This window comes from Heterocephalus glaber, unplaced genomic scaffold, assembly GCF_053883595.1.
Source record: "Heterocephalus glaber isolate CG9 unplaced genomic scaffold, H.glaber_assembly_v1.0 deba00001532, whole genome shotgun sequence".
Taxonomy (NCBI): Eukaryota; Metazoa; Chordata; class Mammalia; order Rodentia; family Bathyergidae; genus Heterocephalus; species Heterocephalus glaber.
Genome location: NW_028258330.1, coordinates 27740793 through 27760263, shown reverse-complemented (window position 1 = coordinate 27760263; position 19471 = coordinate 27740793). Strand labels below are relative to the sequence as shown.

General features: G+C 49.9%; 2 protein-coding genes across 9 annotated transcripts in view; one reads left to right on the top strand and one right to left on the bottom strand.

Moving 5' to 3' along the window:
* Positions 1-3547, top strand: part of Samhd1 (SAM and HD domain containing deoxynucleoside triphosphate triphosphohydrolase 1) — a 58360-nt gene extending 54813 nt beyond the window's left edge. The window contains exon 16 of the mRNA XM_004867815.3: positions 1451-3547. Coding sequence (XP_004867872.1) covers positions 1451-1612 — 162 coding nt within the window. The 3' untranslated portion in view covers positions 1613-3547. The remainder of the gene's footprint in view (positions 1-1450) is intronic.
* On the bottom strand, positions 2146-16696 carry Tldc2 (TBC/LysM-associated domain containing 2). 8 transcript variants are annotated; one of them, XM_021246842.2, is made up of 7 exons: positions 16577-16694; positions 14541-14613; positions 13026-13160; positions 12034-12186; positions 10978-11073; positions 5648-5721; positions 2146-4777 (listed from the first exon to the last, which is right to left on the bottom strand). In XM_021246842.2, the coding sequence occupies exons 1-7, from the start codon at positions 16645-16647 to the stop codon at positions 4642-4644; spliced, it is 738 nt and encodes a 245-aa protein (XP_021102501.2). In that variant the 5' UTR covers positions 16648-16694; the 3' UTR covers positions 2146-4641. The 8 variants fall into 8 exon arrangements, with proteins under 8 accessions (XP_021102501.2, XP_087045264.1, XP_087045261.1 ...); XM_087189138.1 differs by lacking the exon at positions 16577-16694 and adding an exon at positions 15908-16066 and having other exon boundaries at positions 13124-13180; XM_087189135.1 differs by lacking the exon at positions 16577-16694 and adding an exon at positions 15908-16066.
* Positions 16697-19471: the final 2775 nt, after the last annotated feature.

The following is a 19471-nucleotide window of genomic DNA, read 5'->3' as shown; positions in this document are numbered from 1 at the left end:
AAAAAAACCCAAAAAAAATCAAAGTAAGGAAATGTGATAGAGATGACTTTGAGTAATGTTGACTTAGACATAGGCAGGTCTGCAAGTGTGAGACCATGGCCATTAAACATCAGCTTTTAAAAGCTCTATCAAGTCAGATCCAGTGTAGTTCAACAGAAGGAATTTTACACAAGTGATGAGATTGAAAAGTCTTGGCAGAGCTAAAAGAGCAAATGGAGGCCAGTGAGACAACAGCAGGAAGCTGCTACTGCCTCCTAGGAGAGACCAAAGGAACAGGTGGTTGTCCAGGAGCCGGGGCCCTTGGAGAAGCTGGACCCACAGAGGGTCACAGATGCTGGTGCCTGTGCCAGAGAAGTGGGGGAAATACCCTGGCCCTCTCCTCCTCTCCCCTCTGGTCTGTGTCCTTGTTATTGTGTATGTTTGTAGTGTGAGAACCATTTGCACCTCCCATTGGACCTTGGCTTCTCTCTTGGTTGGTCCTCTGTGAAATACATGGCCCAGGTCTATGAGATGCCAAGAAAAGGGGAAGGAGAGGATGTACCTGCTGAACATTAATTTTTCTCTGGAAGCCAGTAGGTATAGGAGCTGGGGAGGGTGGTTGATGAGAGTGGAGTGGAAGAAGGGGGAAGAGGGCCTGAAGGCCAGTCAGCAAAGGAGCCCAGTGTCCTACCGCATTCTGTTCCTAGTGTAATAAGGGCTCCCACAGAGCCTTCATGTGACCATAGAGAATCTAACTGCAAGTTCTAAAGTGGACAAGTACAGAGTCAGGGTTTGGAGGGCCTTGCTGCTTACACTGTCTGCTCTCAGGTCAGTAGTATTCCTTCAGTTTGAAGCCAGCCCTCATTTTGGGTAGATGAGCTGGAGTAGATGCTGATGGGGCAAAAGTTAGAGCTTTAACTGCAGAGAAAATTAATGTTTAGCAGGTACATCCTCTCCTTCCCCCTTTTCTTGCCATCTCATAGACCTGGGCCATTTATTTCAGAGGGAATCAGGGAAAAGAGAAGCAAAGATCCAATGCAGCTCCTCTCTCTCTCCTGGAAAAATGAGGAGTTTGTGTTCTAAGAAGGTGTGTGGAGAAGGAGTGCACAGGCCTGAGCAGAGGGATGCTGCTTCCAGCTCCCCTATCACCACCCCACCCCAGAGCTGGGGGTGAAACACAGGGCCTTCCAACTGCTAAGTAAGTGCTCCGCCACTGAGCTACATCCCAGCCCCGTCATCTTGAGAGCGCTCTGATGGCTTTTTTCATGAAGGCCTTACTAACTTAGGTCTGTGGTGTTTCCTGTTTAATCCAAGCATGGGGCATATATCACTTGGCGTTTCCTGAGAGTAAATCTATCTAGGAGCCGTCTAGCTGCAAACCAAGGGGTGGTGTGCCTGAGACACTCTCTTAGAGTGAAATGACAGAAACTGGCTTTTCTCTATTCCTTGTTTTTCTCTCTCTTTCTGCTAGGATGGTGATATTGTGGCCCCCCTTATAACACCTCGAAAACCAGAGTGGAATTACAGTCCAGCTCACCCCCCAGAAGCATCCAGATCCAGAGTCCAGCTGTTTAAGGATGATTCCACAGTGCATAAGGATGAGTCCATGTTGCTTGAGGACGACTTGATGTGAATGATTGCAATTGGTTGTTTACAAAAGGCCCTCTTCTAGCACAAGTTGGGGGATTTAATCATAGAGTTCCATAAACTTAGTAACTAGTGTTTTTTATTTTGTATCATCCTGAAGGAAAGTAATTCTTACTCAAAAAAACAAAAAAGTATTAGGCAAATCTTGTTACACATATTATGAAAAGAATTACTTTGCCTATTTTTAACATTACTAACCTTTCTCCTTTAGTAGTCTATTTTCTTAGAATAACAACTTTTTTAAATCTAATCTCTTATGACCGATGATTTTTTTTTTTTAATTTAGAAATGAGGCAAAGGTACAAATTTGAAGTTGAAATTGTCATGAACAGACATAGTTAAAAAGAAAACAAATCCTAGCCCCTAAAGAGGTGCCCATCACCCCAAGTTTGAGGCTAGTGCTCCTCACATGATCAAAGGAAGGACGCCTCCCCTCACTCTCCCAGCCCCCATAAGCTGCCAGGTTGGGGCAAACAGTAGGAAGTGAGGAGGACTAGGCTCTACCTCTTTGGTGAGAGGACCTGAGGATTCAGACCTCTTTATTTTTTTTTTGGTGCTGAGGATGGAACCCAAGGCCTCATGCATGTTGGGCCAGTGCTCTACCACTGAACTGAGCCACATCCCCAGTGCAGGCCTCCTTTTAACTAGAGCATAAAGCTCCCTTTTAGGAGACCACAGAAGCAGACCAGGCTGCTGTCTGAGTCAGTTGTGATCCCAGACAATTTCTCTTTCCTGAGTCCTCACTGCCCCAGCTCAAGGGCCTCACCTCTCCCCAGCCTAGAATGGACTGCCCACCCCCTGCCTGCTCACTGAGTCTGTCCAGGGAATGCCTTGGGACATCACAAGGACTGTCCTTGGGATCACTCTCACCTGGGCCTGTTTTCACTGGTGTGCATTTTATGGGTTTCAAAGCAGACTGGATTGCACTGCCTTTGTTGAGGTTCAGGACTACCCAGTGGGTCCCAGGTTTCCCTTTGTAACTTGATTTTCCCAGCCATGGCGTAGGTACCACCCTGGCTGAGCAGGGAGCTGTGCCCAGGGAACCTGCCCCATACTCCCCAAGGTGTAGAAATTCAACAACAGTAAGGTCCGGAGTTGGAGCCAAAGAGGGTGGTGACCAGAGGGTGCTGGAGATGCAAGGCAGTGGGGACAGAGGCCATGAGCCCCTAACTTATTACACACTGATGTCCTCTTGACACTCCCCAAGGTAGTGACAGCAGATTACCAAAGTGTCACTTTGCACTGTGTAACTAGACTCTGTTCTGTCCTCTCTCAGTGAAGCGTCTGGAGTCTGCTGTCCTGTGTTATCGTGGCCTCCATCCCTCAGTAGAGAATCAGGGCAACTGTCTTTCCTAGGTGCATAGATAGAACCGTCCTCTCTCCCCATGCTGTGCGGGTTGGGGGATGGACACTCATTGATGCACAAGTGAGGCTCCAGCCTGTGTCTGCCGAGCCAGGCACCTCTAATACATCAGGGGAGGCAACTGTAGGCCTCAACTTCATGTGCCCAGACTCAAGTTCAAGAATGTGATACTTTCTTAAAATTGTTTTCTTTTTGCCAACTTGATTTTAAAGTCATTTGTGGTTTTACTCTGGAATTTTGTAGTCCTATACTGTATCATTGTGTTATCCGAAAAACAAATCTGTTTTGTTCACATCTTTTGTTCCTTATAAGACTGCACTTTATGCTGTTTGCAGCTGTTTTAATTACCAGAGCCATGTGCCATTTACAAGTCTAAATTTTTCTTAAGAAACATCGTAAGTCTGTATAAAAAGGGAGATTTTAACAGCTTAGTCTCTAGAGTTACTGAATATTGTCACTTTAAGAATGCAAATAGAACTTCAGCTTGAAGGGATCGGTTACTTAACTGGTGTGGAAAACAGCTGCAATAAAGTTATGTGAATGTGTGTCCATCCTGAAGCCAGAGGTGTGCTCCTCTACTTTGTCCTTCACGGTCAGGTGCCCAGCTTGGACCCTTCCTTGCAAAGGACTGTGTCTCCCATAGAACTCCACCCACATCCTTCCTGGTATCTCAACACTGTCTATGGTGGATCTGCCAGGGTGGGTGGGAATAATATGGTCCCGGGTAGCTGTTTTTTCTTGAGCAGTGGGGCAAGTTAGAGCATTTTTTCTTCTGGCAGGAGGCAGGCACTGGTGTGGGAAAGGATATGCAGTTTTCTTATTTTGCAGAATTCCTGTTGGCCATAAAACATACTCCTTTCTCTCTCTCTTTTTTTGGTACTGGGGATTGAACTCGGGTCTTTGGCGCTTGCGGGGCAGGTGGCGGCACCACTGAGCTAAATCTCTGGCTCTCCTTTCTCTTTTAACCTGTCTGAAGTTGAGTTCTACAATGGTTCGGTTTCTTTGCCCAAATATGCATATTGTTCATTTGCTGCTTTTATGTCTTCCCTGTGAAATCAAGTAATGGATGCAAAAATCCCACAGCTGTTAGAACAGGCACTAGAGCAGGAGAAGGAAGGATGCTACTTGAGCCTTTATTAGTTTCACTGGCTAAGCACAGGTTTCTGAAGTTTGGTAGTATTCTTCAAAGTGATTTCTAAAACATACAAAGCAACATCCCATTTGTGTGTGTGTATATCTATATTTATATATCTATACCTATCGAAAATTTTTTGGAACCATATACATGAAAATGTTACTGTTTGAGAGGAGTTGAATTTTAGACAGTTTTAATTTTTAATGTGCTCTGGTTTTCTGCAAATAAACATGTTGCATTATTTGTAGAATTCCTCTAAGATAGTTTTCATGAGGGTCTGTTTCTTGGGCAAGGAGCAAGTGTCTTTGACACCTCTAAAGTTACTTCTGTAGGAAGTAGCGCTTGCCCCATCACGTGCGTCCCTAGGCCATGAGGAGCTTTCAGACAGGCACAGTCCATGTGTGGGCACTTCACCTTCTGCTCCAAGCAGAAGAGGCTGTCCTGGGTACAGAAGGCCAGGATGGCACCCACAAGCAGGTCCACATACCTGCAGCCCAGAATGCTGCTGCGCAGGGCCTCAGCTCAGAACCCAGGCCTCCAGCTCCCTGATGTAGAACTGCTCCTGCCGGGCCAGCACCTCATTGTTGAAGGTTGCACAGGGGTGGCTTCTCCCATGATACAAATCTCCATCCAACCACAGCCCAAACTGGCCACTAGAGAGAGGACATTTGGGCCTGGCTCAATCCTATGTGTCAGGCCTTTAGAATCTGCTACCATCAGCAGCCCTTGGCTACCATCATCGCAGCCCTTGTTATTTTCCCTTAAACAGATTTACCCCAACTTCTGCAGCATGTTGTTCCCTACAGGGTAGAACATTTTTAAAGCAATGCAGTGATTTTAGCAAATATGTGTAATGGTACACCATTACAGCCCAGTTTGGGGACATTTGGAACATTTTAATCCCCCCTGCCTTTGACAGGAAACCTGAGCTGGAGCCAGGAAGTGAATTACTGCAAATCAGCACTGACTGACGAATTCTTGCCAAGCTGACTCTCAGGAGAGGCTTTTCAGGCAGCTGGGGAAGCAGAGAATTTGCCTGGTACTAATCAGTGCTTTCATCTTTACCCTCAGGGTAAAACTTATTAATATGCCTGAATTTGAAGAGACCAAGCTTTTTTCTGCTTCGGAGGAGACACCTGAGACCAGGCTTTTTCCCTAACTCTCTCCACCTCTCTCTCGTCCTTGCATAGGCTCACACGTGCATTCGGGCTGGGTTCTTGGGCAGGTGCGGCTTGCTTGCCTTCCTCTAATGATTTATATCGCCTACAATTACTGGGCTGACTGGTAAATTTTTTGTCTAGCCTCATCCAACCACATGGATGCTCCCAAAATTATAGAAATCCAGACTAAGCTGTCACCAACTGTATGCAGCTTGATGTGAGGTTCGTGGATCCTTTAGAGCAGGGTGGGCAGTGATATTGAAGGACTGGCCCTGAAAGTGAACCACCAGCCTCTCCTGTCCATCTGGGCCGGCCAAGCCCCACAGTACCTTCCAGGAGGGGGAAAGGGACCAGGACACATACCTGCCACTGCCCATCATGAGTGAATCCCAGTCTCCTTTCACAAAGAATGAATTGCTCCCAGTCCACTTGAAGACCTGGGTGAAAGGGAAAGGCTGGGTTACTGAGTCCTGCCCTTGCAATCTGACCCCAGGCCACTGGGTGGCAGTGTCATGGAAGGAATGGAGCCTCCAGGGCTGGCCTGCGGCAGGAAGTGCACTCAGCTCCAAGCTCTTGAGACATCAGCCTGCTGGCGCCCTCAAGTTTGCATTCCCACAGTCTATATGCGAAGTGCCTTTGCTCCAGGCACAGCCCAAACCTCCAAAGCTTCCTCCTTCCCACTGGAAAAACAGGGAGAAAAGTCTAGGCCAGGAGTTGGGACTGATGCTGCCATTAACCACCTCATGCCCTCTCTGGAGGTCACACCAGGCTGGCCTGCCCTCTGGTGCTGCCACACAGCCAGGTCACCCCGTGACCTCCTCGTACCTCTTGCCCTTGCCCACATTCACTCTTGCGAGGATCACAGCCTCCCCCTGGTCTCAGCGTCCCCTCTCCTGCCTACAGCCTGTCTCCACCCTGCAACCTGAGTGGTCTGTCAAAACCTGAGTCATGCTGTCCCTGTTCTGCCTGAAGCTACCCCACTTCCCACTGTGATGGGACAAGTTCTGACTCCTTCCCACAGCCCAGAGCACTCCTGCCCTCGCTCGGTTTTCCTCTGGTCTGCCTCACACTGGCCTTTGTGTCCTTGGACAGCCTGGTCCCTCTGCCCAGTCTGCTCTCACCCAGGGTCCTCAGGGGCCCACATCTTATCTTTCAGCCCAGGTGTCATCACAGAGGGACTCCTGGACCTCCTTATCTAGCGTCCCTCTTCCTCCTGGCCCTGGTGCCTTTTCCTCAGCTTCCCCCTGAGATGACTGTCATGTACCAGTGTGCCCTTATTCCTGCCCTGATTCCCCATATTCCTGCCTGTCATGTGCTAGCGATAGTTGTTGAATTAATAGAAGGTTCTAGAATCAATTAGACCAGAGGATTTTCAAAGGGCCACAGAAGTATAAAGTATTATTGCCTATAGATGGTTGTGAAAATTACTACAAGCAGTGAAAATTTTAATTAAGAAAACAGACCAACTAAAAGATAATTCCTGGCTAGGCATGGCTTTGACATCCGTAATCTCAGTTACTTGGGAGGCTGAGACAGGAGGAGTGCAAGCTTAAGTCCAGCCTAGGGCTCAAAAACAAAAAAGGGGCTGGGGATGTGGCTCAGTGGAGAGCACTGGCATGTGTGAAACGCTGGGTTCAGTCCCCAGCACTGGGGAAGAAAGAAAAGTTCAGTCCTGGGCTCAGAAGGGATGAGATAATATGTAACAAGAAGACAGAAGCATTCAGTGCTTCTTCTACTTTCTTCAAGGACATGACCTTCAGGGTTGAAAGAGGATGAGAAATACTCTGTGGAAGAAATTAAGATAAAGTTCATGGTGCTGCTTGGGATAGAAATCAAATGACGAACTCCTGGGAATTTGTGAAGAACACAGGAAGTGGCAACAGACCAAAGATATGCAAGAATTAACCAATTTTTGAAAAGATGGGATTCCATAACACTAGGATAGGTAGTGATCCTCTGGGAGGAAAATCATTTATTTCATTCAATAATTGTTTTAGCACTTATGCACAAGGCATAGTTTAGGCACTGAGCAGAATGGTAAATACAACAGACAACAATCTCTGCCTTAAAGACTCCTATTCTAGTGAGAACAGGCAGATCAGAAAGTTAGAGGTGAGTATGTCATGGTGAAAAAACGCTAAGGCGAGAAATGACACGGAGAAAGGCAATGAAGGTTTTCAGGTGTGCTAAGTTTAAGTGAGGGAGTGTAGTCACTGAGATGGAGACATGAGCCCAGAATCCTGAAGGAGGTGAGAACCAAGCCATGTGCAGATCCAGTAGAAGAGCATTTGGGGCAGAACAGCACATGCAAAGGTCCTGAGGCAGGAGCAGGCCAGTGTGTTTGAGAGCCAGCTTACACCAGTGTGGCTGGAGCAGAGTGAGGGGAAGGGAAAGTAGCAAGAAACAATACTAGAGAGAAGATCAGAAAGTGTAAGGACCAGAAAGTTATTGTACACACTTCGGCTTTTCTCCAAATGAAAAAGGAAGCCAGGAAACAGCATGTCCTGACTTCTCTTTCAAAGGTATCACTCCAGTTATTCTGATGACTGAAGGTGGAAGCAGGGAGACCTGTTAGGCTGCACAATCACAATGGAGGTTTCAGCCAAGATGACAGCAAAGGCCATGCTTAGAGAAAGATTCTAAATATGGATGGAGCAGAGCTGTCAGTCCAGATGTGGAGTATGAGAGAGAGGTAAGGGGCACCCTGAGACTTTTGATAGCAGCAGGAAAGACAGAGGTGCCATAACCGCTGAGGGGGAGGGGAGGGGGAGGACAGACAGGAGCTCAGTTTGCAATGCTGTGCTGGAGATCCAGGCAGAGATGCTAGGGAGCAGTTGGATATATGTGAGCTTGGAGTTCAGAAAGAGGCCATCGGCCCATGGATGGCAGGGAGAGCCACAATGCGCAGTTAGAGAAGAGAACCAAAAACTGAACTCTGATGTTAAAAAGGTTGGAGAAGTTGGGCATGGTGGCGCATGCCTGTAATCTCAGCACTCTGGGAGGCTGAGGCAGGAGGATCACAAGTTCAAGCCCACCTGAGCAACTTGCTGAGACCCTGTCTCAAAACATTTTAAAAAGGATTAGGGTTATAGTTCAGTGTGAAGGCCCTGAGTTCAACAGTCCTACAAAAAAAAAGGAAGAGGAACCAGCAAAAGAGTTGCCAGTACAGAAAATTCTAGAACTTTAGAGTCCCAGTGTAGGAACACAGGCAGGCAAGAAGTGATGGCTAAGCCTCCAGCTGGCTGTCCACGCAGCCTGACCTTGGCCTATCTCTGGGGAAGGGCGAAGGAGGCCAGTCTGGCAGGGGATCTGTGCACCAGAAAGGTTCGGTGCCCCGAGCAAGGAGTCCCTGCTCCTGTGAGCGTGTGGCTCGTGCTGGGTGTCTCTGCAGATGCTGTCACCTGCATTCAGGAAAGGAGATCCCTCATAGCAAACCAGAGCACCTGGAACTGCTTCTGCATCCACTGAACAAACCAGGAGCAAGTCTGATTTCTTAAGGACTTGCTGTGACAGTGCCAAGCAGTATGATGCTTGCCTCACGCATCCTGACCCTCCCATCCTCTTGAGTTCCTAAACATGCTTTCTCTTCTCTCCAGTTTCTGTGCCTTTGCACAGCTCCAAGGGGACTGACTCCCTTGCACCCTCCACCACCTGATACTTCTGATTTGCCCAGCAAGATCCAGCTCCAGAAGCTCCTCTTCCAGGAAGCCCGCTGTGATTCCCCCACTAGAGGCTGTGCCACTCCTCTGTGCTCTGCACTCAGCCCCGGGTGCTCTGTATTGCAGGCACTGTACCCAGCTGCTCTGTACCTCGACTTCGTCATCTGTAGGATGGGAGTGATAATAAGCGCTCATAGGATTGTTGTGACAATTCAATGCACCAGTTTGTGGAGGTGGCAAACTGGTTACCTGTTGTCTGTTAGTAGTAAAAGCAGTACGCTCAGGCCGGGGATTTAGCTCAGTGGTTTCGCCGCCTGCTGCGCAAGCGCAAGGACCCCAGTTCGATCCCCGGTACCAAAAAAAAAAAAAAAAAAGCAGTACGCTCTGTGCCAAGCATGTAGGGCTCAGTAGCATCATTGAATAAGTAACCCAGAGACAGAGAATCCTTGGATGGAAGATATTTGGGGCTATTATTCTCTTTCAAAAGTCCCAGCGCTGCCAGGCGTGGTGGTGCACACCTGTAACCCCAGGACTCCGGGAGGCTGAGGCAGGAATATTGCAAGTTAAGCCCAGCCTGGGCAACGTAGCATCTTAGTGAGACCCTGTCTCTAAATAAAAATTTTTTTTTTTTTTTTGGTACCGGGGATCGAACTCGGGACCTTGCGCTTTCGAGGCAGGCACTGGAAAGACTGAGCTAAATCCCCGGCCCTCTAAATAAAAAATTTTAAAAGGGAGCTGGGATGTAGCTCAGTGCCAAGGCCCTGGGTTCAATTACCAGTATTGCCAAAAATAAAAATAAGAGAGGCCCAGCTTTGGCAGCTTGTGCCATCTGAGACACCAGGCACCAGTCACCTTGTGCCTGTCATTCACTGCCCAGGTCTCTTTTTTTGGGGGGGGTGCCGGGGATCAAACTCGGGTCCTTGAGCTTGGGCAGCAGGCAGTGAAACCACTGAGCCAAATCCCCGGCCCCTACTGCCCAGGTCTCTTGAGCTCTGGCCTGTTGTCCCTCCTCCTCCCCAGCTCTGTGCTAAAGGTCACCTTCTCCCACGGACCCATCCACTCTGCCTTCAGTGCCTTTCCTCTTTGCCTGCAGGGGTTTCCAACTGCCGTTTCCCAGTCACCTCTGGGAATTTGTCTCCAGTCTTTTTAATGTCCCTTGCCTGACATTTCCTGTCTTCTGACACTGTTCAACTGCTGTCACTGCTCCATGTCCTCAACTTTCAGGAGACCCCTGCTCCATGGAGTCCACCTTGGCTCACCACCTTCAGGCCTCTCTGGCTTCCTCCACCCCTTGTTCAGTCTGGGGTTTGTGCTCCAATTTCATCCCCACCCCCACCCCACACATGTACCATGTCTCCTGCCTCTGATTAGCAAGCTCAGCAAAGCCCCAGTCCTGGAGGACCCGGATCACCCGGATGAGGCATGGAGTGCTACAGGCAGAAGCACTCCAGGGAGGGAGGACAGGCCTGGGGCCACATAGCCTGGCTGTCCCTCTGTCTAACAGGCCTCTTCTAGGACCCCTTTCTGCACACTGCAGGACTGTTCCCCTCCTCCTCCCCATACCCTGTCCTTCCCTTTAGCTGAGGCCCATACCCCATGCTTCCAAGAATTCACTGAGCCAGGCATGGTGGCACACACCTGTAATCCCAGCCCTTGAGAGGCTGAGACAGGAGGATCACCCTGAGTTTGAGGCCAGCCTGAACTATGTAGTAAGACCCTGACTCAAAAAACAAACCAAAAAAAGAAGCCACTGGATGTGCTCTTCTGCCACCACACCCTTAGGCCCACCTGCACTTGGGCCCATGTTGTCTTTCCAGCCTACATCTGGTGAGCAGCGTCCCTCCCTGCCCAGCTGTCAGTGGGTATGGACACCTAGGGAGCATTTCTTAAAAGAGGGACAAGCCCAGGGTGCACCCTGCCCCATCAGCCGGGGGCACTGGGACCCTGGAGCTGTGTCCTGCCATAGACAGACAGACAGACACACACACACACACACACACACACACACACACACGTAGAAAGTGTGAGCATCACCTTCAGCTGTGGGGAGAAGGAGAAGAGGAATGTCTCCCCAGTACCGTAGAAACCTTTGCTGAGTCGGAGAGATGAGGAACAGAAGGCACCAAACATCTGAAAAGCAGAAAAACATGCAATTCACAGCTGGAAGGGAGCTGGGGGTCCTCCGGCAAAGCCCGTTGACCAGGCTCGGTAATGTCGGCTCACCCTTGGGGCCACCAAGCTGGGCTAGGCTGGGCAGCCTCTGTGGTCTACCCGCTGCACCCTTTTCTCAGCCCCACAGGAAGAGCTCTGGCCAAGGCTATTTCTGGGCTGTCAGGACCTTCCCACTTTTTCTTAAATATACTTACTTTATACAAGTTATAGACAACAACAACAGAAAATACCATCTGCAATCCCCCTTTCTTCCTTCCCAAGGTAATTTATTTTGACATTTTGGTACATTTCCTTTCCACCCCAACTTAACACCAGTGTACAGATTTTGATAAAAAAAAAAAAAGAGATGACATGTCAGGTGTCAGGGTGCACACCTGTAGTCCCAGCACTCTGGAAGGCTGAGGCAGCAGAATCACTAGTTCAAGCCCAGCCAGGTCAGCTTAGTAACTTGGAAAGATATTGTCTCACAAACCAACCAACCACAAAGGGTTGGGAATAAGCTCAGCGCAAAGACACTGGGTTCAATCCCCAGTACTATGGTGGGGGGGAGGGGGCTGGGTGTGGTGTCACACGCCTGTAATTCCAACACTTGGGAGGATGAAGCAGGAGAATCACAAGTTCAAGCCTAGCCTTGGCAACTTAGCAAGACCCTGTCTCAAAATAAAAAATAAAAAAAGGGCTGGGGATGTAGCTCAGTGCAAAGGCCTTGGGTTCAACCCCCAGTACAGCAAAATAGATGATAGATAGATAGATAGATATATGACAGAGGTATTGAATGAACAAGTGAGGGACTGGCTGTGTTGGGTCTCATTGCCATTAGAAGTGACTTAGCCTGTCACCTCAGCCATCTTGTCCCTGAGGCTTTGCTGGGCAGGGCCCAGTGGTGTCTGGCTAGACACAGAGCCCTGCCTAGCTCACCTGTCCCTCCTGGTCCCTGAGGACCAGCAGCACCGGCCCACTGCAGCCCTCCATCTGCCGGTACAATCTCTGCAGACTGAAACCATCCCTCGATGTGCCAAAGGCCAGACTCCAGGGGTGGCTGGTGACCCTCGGGGGCAGGTGGAGGCTGAGCTGCGGGTAAGGATAGAGGTGAGTGAAGGATACTCCTCCAGCTGCCTTCTTTCCATCCCAGGATGGGCCAAACAGCACCATGCAGGTGGCCAAGGTGCTTGACTGTTTCTGTGGACCTCACACCTGGCAGCAATAACCCTTGGAGGTAGAGTTTCTGTTCCCATTTTACAGATGAAAAAACTGAGCCTGGGATGTGGGGCAACCAACCTAAAGCCCCCAAGGGACGGTGAGTAGCAGAGCCAGGAAGCCAACCCTGCTCAGGTGTCTCTCAGTACTCTCTCCCCTTGGTCACCTGGTCGCCAAAGGCTAGAGAATAGAATAGATGCTGAGCCCCTCCTCTCAGCTCCCTAAGCCCATCTTCAGTTCCCACGGGCCAGTGCCACCTCAGAATGTGCATTTAGCCAGGCACAGTGTACACGCCTGTAATCCCAGCATTCTGGGAGGCTAAGACAGGATGATCACAAGTTCAAGTCCAATCCAGGTAAGTTAACTACTTAACAAGACCCTGTCTCAAAATTTAAAAAATAAAAATAAGAAATGGTTAAGGATGTAGCTCAGTGGAAGGACAGTGGGTTCAATCCCCAGTGCTGAAAAAAAGTTATCTTTCACCAGATCCTGAAAGGGCAGAGGCAGTGCTAGTCTTACTGGGCTGTTTCATTAGAAAGGGAAAGAATGCCAAATAGAAGAAGTGATCTTCCCAAGGTGAGACAGGGTGCTGGGGACAAGGCAGCAGTGACCCCAGTGCCCCTGGGCGTGGCTGGGGTAAGGAAGAGCTCCAGGGCCGAAGTCCTGGTGTGCGACAGAGCCCGAACCTGCCTAATCTCTGAGGCACCCAGAACCTGGCTGGCTTCAGTCAGCTGGGGCTCCACAGGGTCTTCAGGATCGGGGACAGGGGCTGAGGCTGCCTCATTCTTTTCATCCTCTTCCTCCTCCTCACCATTCTCCCCACACAGGGCATCCTCCATCTGGCTGGGCTGCGAAGACACAGAGAGACCTGGTGGTTGAGGGAGAAAGAGACACCTGCCTATGCCAGCTCCTGAGCCTGAAAGCCTCAGGTACCTCCTAACCCCTGCCCAGGGTCCCTGCGAGGCCTGGCCCAGCCCAGGACATCCAAAAGTATCCACGACAGCCAGGACTCTGCCTGTCCTCCAGCTTCCTCCCTGGCTGCTACCCACACGGACCAGAGGCACACACCCCAGCCCAGTTCCGCTGAAGTCGGGCCCTGGGCCCTGCAGTCTGCCTGCCTGTTTGCTGTGGACCCAGGGTGGATGCTGGGGAGCAAGTTCTAAGCTGGAAGCAAGGAGGAAGGGTGGGAGCAGCCAGCCCTGAGCGCAGCAAACAGGTGTGTTTGTCCATGAAGTAATAATGACAATACCAATGATGACAATGACTGTGGCTGACATTGATTCAGCCCCTACTGGACCAGGCCTGTGTTGTATGCGTGCCACCATGATCTCTTTGAATTCCCCTAAAATCCTAAAAATGTGCTTCTAATTTTCTGATTGTGCCAAAGAGGCCCAGAGGATGGCATGGCAGTTAGTGAGACCATGCATGTAGTCCCATGTGAGACTACAACGTGTAGGTCCATGTAAAATGTGTCTGTCCATGCGAGTTTCATACTGGCCTCAAATATAGTTGTGCAGGCAGATCAGTGAGAGAATATGTTCAGTGTGAATTTGTGTTACATGTCTGTATTTCGAGGTAATGTGGGTTGTGTAAATACAGGTGTGTGTCAGTGGACTTGTACGCTGGTGGTGTCATCCACTCCTTCATTCAGCCATGCTTCTAACCCCGTCCTGGGGTCTGTGCTTGAGTGTGCAAGCGTGTGTACGTGTATGCAAGTGTGCAGACATGTGCATGCAGATCTCCCTCAGGGACAGCAGCCTTTCTGTGGAAAGGAGGACCTCTTTGAGAATGAGAAACAAGGGCTGGGGGGCGGGGGTTAGCTCAGTGGTTTCGCTGCCTGTTGCACAAGCGCAAGGACCCAAGTTAAATCCCCAGTACCAAAAAAACCCAAAAAAACAAAAACCAGAGTATGAGAAACAACACCCCACCCCCAACCCCTGTCCTCCAGGCTCGGCCTAAGAAAGGGTCCTTGCTCTAGACAGAGCTACATGGGCCACCCGCTCTGGATAAAAGGACAGAAACAGTGGTTTGCCCCCTTCAGGGTCTCAGGACTGTGGGGCTGGAGGCTCAGGTTCCCTGTGTCAGCCCTTGCTCTAAACCCCTGGCCAGTGGGGGAGGGACGTGGGAGGGGGACAAGTCACCTGCCTGCCTCCGACCTCACCCAGGCTTCATCCTACCAGAGCTCAGCCTCCTCCCAGCCCTAAGCCTCAGCCAAGCAGGACCCTCACCAGCCGAGAGTAGCGCCACCGGAGACCTCTCATCTTTTGTCGTGGCCAGCTGAGCAGTGACCAGTCCTCGGCCCTGTCAGGAGGAAGTGCTGCCAGTCAAGGCCAGGAGATGAGAGGGAGGAGCCTAGGGCACACCCAGATGGCTCCATGCCCACAGCTGCCCTTTGCTCCCTCTCACCCCAGCCCCAGTAGTCACTGGGTGGGTCTATGAGCAATGCAGCATTCAGGGCCTCACTCAGCATCTAACACACGTTAGCCATGTGCAATAAATTCCAGCTGTGATTCCACTTCACCCTGGGGACTGTGGCAAGAAGGGCCTAAGGCCCAGGCTGGGGATCCAGGACCTCTGCTTCCCTGTATGACCGAATAAGCTCACTTGCACCCTTGGGCCTCAGATTCCTCACATGTAACATCTAACACATTGGACCAGACATTCCAGAAGCCCTCACAGGACTAACATCTGCAATTCAGGTCCTCCTCAAATGAGTGAATCATAACAGAAGCTTGAAAAGGTGTGCCCAGGTTAAAAGATGAAAGCTTTTAAAAAACAACATTTTGGGTTGGGGATGTAGCTTAGTGATAGAGCACTTGTCTAGCATGTGCAAGGCTCTGGGATAGAGCCCTAGAACTGCAAAAAAATTTTTTGTAATGAAAAAGTTACTAGTAGAGCTGGAGATGTAGTTCAGTAGTACAGTGCATGCTTACTATGCCCAAGGCCCTGGATTTGATCCCTAGTGTTCACGTGCGTGTGCGTACACACACGTACAGCCTCTGGAATCAAGGAGTTTAAATCTTGGTTTTACCATTTGGCTATGTGTTACGCGTCCTTGAGCAAGTTACTTAACATCTCTGCTTCACTCTCTACATCTGTAAAATATTAATATCTACATCCTAAGGCTGTTATAAGAATAAATAAAAATGCCAGGTGTGGTGGAGCATGCCTGTAATCTCAGCACTTGGGAGGTTAAGGCAGGAGGATCACCATGAGTTCAAGGGCAGCTTGAGCTACATAGTGAAACCCTGTCTAAAAAATAATAATAAAATAAAAAAATAAATAGAGATAATCCCTGAAGGCTTGGGATGAAAAGTCAGGCCCCTATCATCTCTTCCGCAATTCCATGAAATAACCCACAGCACTTGGCATTTAGCAGGGCAGCATAAATGACATTGCTTGTTACCCTGGTCCCCCCTGCCTCTTTTAGAGATCCCAAATCCCTGTCTAGACACTGCTCAGCCTCCACCTGGGGGCCACTAAGGAGGTCGGTTGGGGAGGGGGCTTACCTTGTCAAGCCAGAGCTCCCAATTTCCTTTGCACCCTTGCTTGGTCCCCCAGAGAGCGGGCCACACCCAGAGCAGGCCCTACCTACCTGACAATCTGTACACAGCAGCTGTGGCTCTGAACTCCTATCCCCCTTCGGGAGTCTGGCACCACTGCCTCAGCCTGCCCCAGGCTCTCCTGCCTGGCTCTTATACCTGCCCGGAGGGTGGCAGGCCTTGGGCCTGCGCCCACCCCAGCTCTAGCTGGGAAGGCCTGTCAGTGATTATCACACAAAACAGAAACTCAAATCCCACAAACACACAAACAAGACCTTGTCACAGTCTGGTCCCCAGCTCTGTCCCCATTATCCCAAAGAGGAGGGGGACCCTGGGCTCCTTGGCTTCTCACCCACTTCCAGGTACCAGTGGGAACCTGATGCCCACCATAGAGGACCCTTCCCTTAAGGTTAAGCCTGTGATCTCAAGCGGCACTGGAAAGCTTGATGCTCCTTCAGTCACCCCATGCTGCTGCGGGAAGCTGCCTGGGCCAGTGGGTGAGGACGGTCCTGTCTTAAGGGCAGCTGTGAAGTCAGGCACAGGTGTCTGGAACACAGTTAGCATTTGCTCAGTGGGGGTTACTTCTCAGTCCCTGACTCAGGCTAGGACCTTGGTGACTGTGGTGTCACTGAATCACAAAACTCAAAGTTGGTAGGGGCTTCAGCCAGCCCCACAGCAAGTAGCCTCTGCCCAGGGCAGGATATCCTGGAAAATACGCCCACCTTGTGGTTACCAGCTTCGGATAGGGGGCTGAATCCGTTGTCCCACAGGTGCTCACTGTGTCTTCACACATCTGCCAGAGACCCTGTCCCCCTGAGCTAGGTTCCCAGATACCCTACTCTGCTGGTGCCCTGGGGCAGTGCTCCACCAGGAAGTCTGGGAAACCAAAAGGACTTATATTATGGGGAAAATAGGAGAGGGAAAGGTCCTGTTGCCACCTCAAACATGGCTGTTGCAAGGTGTGTTGAAGCTGTAAACAGCTCAGGCGCCACACTCCTAGTGCTTTCTGCCATGTCTCCCTCCCCCAGTGCCTCTCCCAGCCCCGTTTCCCCTGTGATTAACACCTGACCAGTGGGCACTTTGAGAAGCCAGTGGGGTTTGCCTGGCTGTCTCATTCTCTATCCTTATGTCCAGGAAGACTCAGTATGTGACCTGGCAGGAACATGCTTGCCAAATAGTGGCCCCTAAAAAGCTGTTATGGTGAGTTCCAGGGGCAAGAGGGCCTGAGACACCCTCTCCCTGCAGCTTGCCTTCTCCTTTTTCCTCTACCAGGTCTCATTCCACCTCCTTCTGGACCACACCAGTCATCTCCAGGAAGCAATGTAAGTGTCCAATGAAAGGGGAAAGGTGAGTGACCTGGGGAACATCCACTCAGTGGATTATTTCCAAGTGTTAAAGTGATGTTTGCAAAGAATTTTATATACAAAGTGGAGATTATCATGCTAAGTAAAATAAGCCACGCTCAGAAAGTGAAATATAACAATATTTCCTCTTACGTGAGAAACCTAAAATACAAGTAAATGGGTAAGATAAGGGAGAAATGATGGGAAACTAGAAGGTAGACTCTTGAAAATGGACAAGGGGGCGGATGGGGAGGAAAGGGATTGAAAATTATTGAGGTGTGTTATGTGCGAATACCAATTCCCCAACAGGAACATCACTGTTCTGTATTACAAACACGCACTAATAAAAATTAATATACTTGCAGCAATGCAAAGAAAAGGTGAAAACATTCAGGAGAAAGGTTCACTGGGCTGAGGGGCTTCCGGCCTGAATCTCTAACAGATGCGTAAGGCTGCCTGACAGATCCCTGGCTCTGGCGGTGGAATTCACACTGTCTGAGGAGGCTCTCTCACAGAGCACCCTCGCCCTCCTCAGTGGCCACCCACCTCCCCTGCCCTCAGCTGGGCCCTGCCCTCCTCACTGAGCAAACAGAAGCCCTCCGACAGGTCATCCATCTTCTTGCCTGTCCTCCAGGACAAGGGAACACAGCCCTGGCTCTGCCCCAGCCCTTCTCCCGCTTTCTCTCTCCAGTCTCACGGTCGCCCCTGGCTGCTGTAATTCTCCTTTGCCTACATTCTGCCTTCTGTTCCCTCCTCAGTCCATCCTGGTCCTTCTGTCCCACACCCCTGCTCTTGCCAAGGTCCCTACCAGTCTCCCCCACCCTCCCTCCTCCTCTGGCTTCATTCCTGGGCTCACCCTCTCTGTCGTTTGTGACCAGTTTTTCCTCTTTTACCCATTTTCTAGAATCAGGAGTTTTTATGTCTCTGGTTCCAGGGCCAGTTTTCCTTTTCCCCACAGACCCACTCCCTAAGTTACCTCATCTGGCCTCAAGGATTTGAATGTTATCTAAGTGCTAATGACTCTTCAAGGTTCCAGATCCAAGTGGTACCCTGGGATCCACATCTGAGTGTCGCTTACCTGTCTGAGCTCTCCATTTAGATGTCTGCACAGACACCTCAAATTGGACATGCCCCCCCAAACCCTCTTTACTCCCCGCTCTAAGCCTAGTCCTCTCTGCCCTCTAAGGGCCACCAAGCTTGCCTTTCCTGCCATGGTATATGGAGTTGTCATTTGCCCTGTCCCCCAGCGAAAGCCAGAAACCAGGGAACTGAACTTGATTTTGCTGATTCCTCATTGCCAGCTCAGATTGCTGTCTCTGACTCCTCAGCACACAGCTCCAGATGACCCTCTTCCTTCCGTCTCCTCTGCTTCCAGCCTCATCCAAGCCGCCCTCAGCTCCCAGGGACAGGCTCAGCAGCCCCACAACTATCTCCCAGCGCCTCTTCTTGCCAGCAGCACAACGATCTGATCTACTTACTCCAAAACATAAGTGAGGCTGTATCACTGCCCAGCTTACTCCAATGGCTTGCCACTGCATGGAGAATAAGCTCCCGCCCAGGCAGGCCCTCATTCCTGCTATTCATCCAACCCTATGTGCTGTCTCCTTTCCTCTCCATCATCCAGTGAGTTCCAACTGTATTGACTCTCACTTCCTCGAATATCTACCAAGCTTCTTTCTTCTTCAGCTCTTTGTCCCCCGCCCCCCGCCTGAGGTTGTCTTCTATCTCCTAGCTCTTTGAATAACTCAGTTTAAAGGCTACCTCCTCAGAGAGATCTTTTTTTTCTTATACTGGGGATCGAACTCAGGACCTTGCGCTTGCAAGGCAGGTGCAGTGCTGCTGAGCTAAATCCACAGCCCAAGACATTCTTGATTATCTATTTAAACAAGTTTCCCTAAGAACCTCTCAGCCAGTGGCTTGTTCCTTTCATGATTTGTATGACTGAAAAACTTTTCCTTTGTTAGAAATAAATCACCTCTTCTTGGAGGCCTTCCACAAGTTAGACTCCATCAGTTTCCATCCTTTTTTCTTTCTTTCTTTCTTTTTTTGGTACTGGGGATCAAACTTGGGTCCTTGTGCTTGTGCAGCAGGCGGTGAAATCACTGAGCTAAATCCCCAGCCCTATCAGTTTCCATCCTGTTGGTCAGTTTAGCACCTTGAATGGGAAAAACAAAACTTTTTTCCACTTGGATAATTGTCCCCTTTGTTGCTTACACTGTCACAAAAATTTTTATAATCCTTTAGTGCTTCTTTCCTTCTAGACTAGAGCTTTAC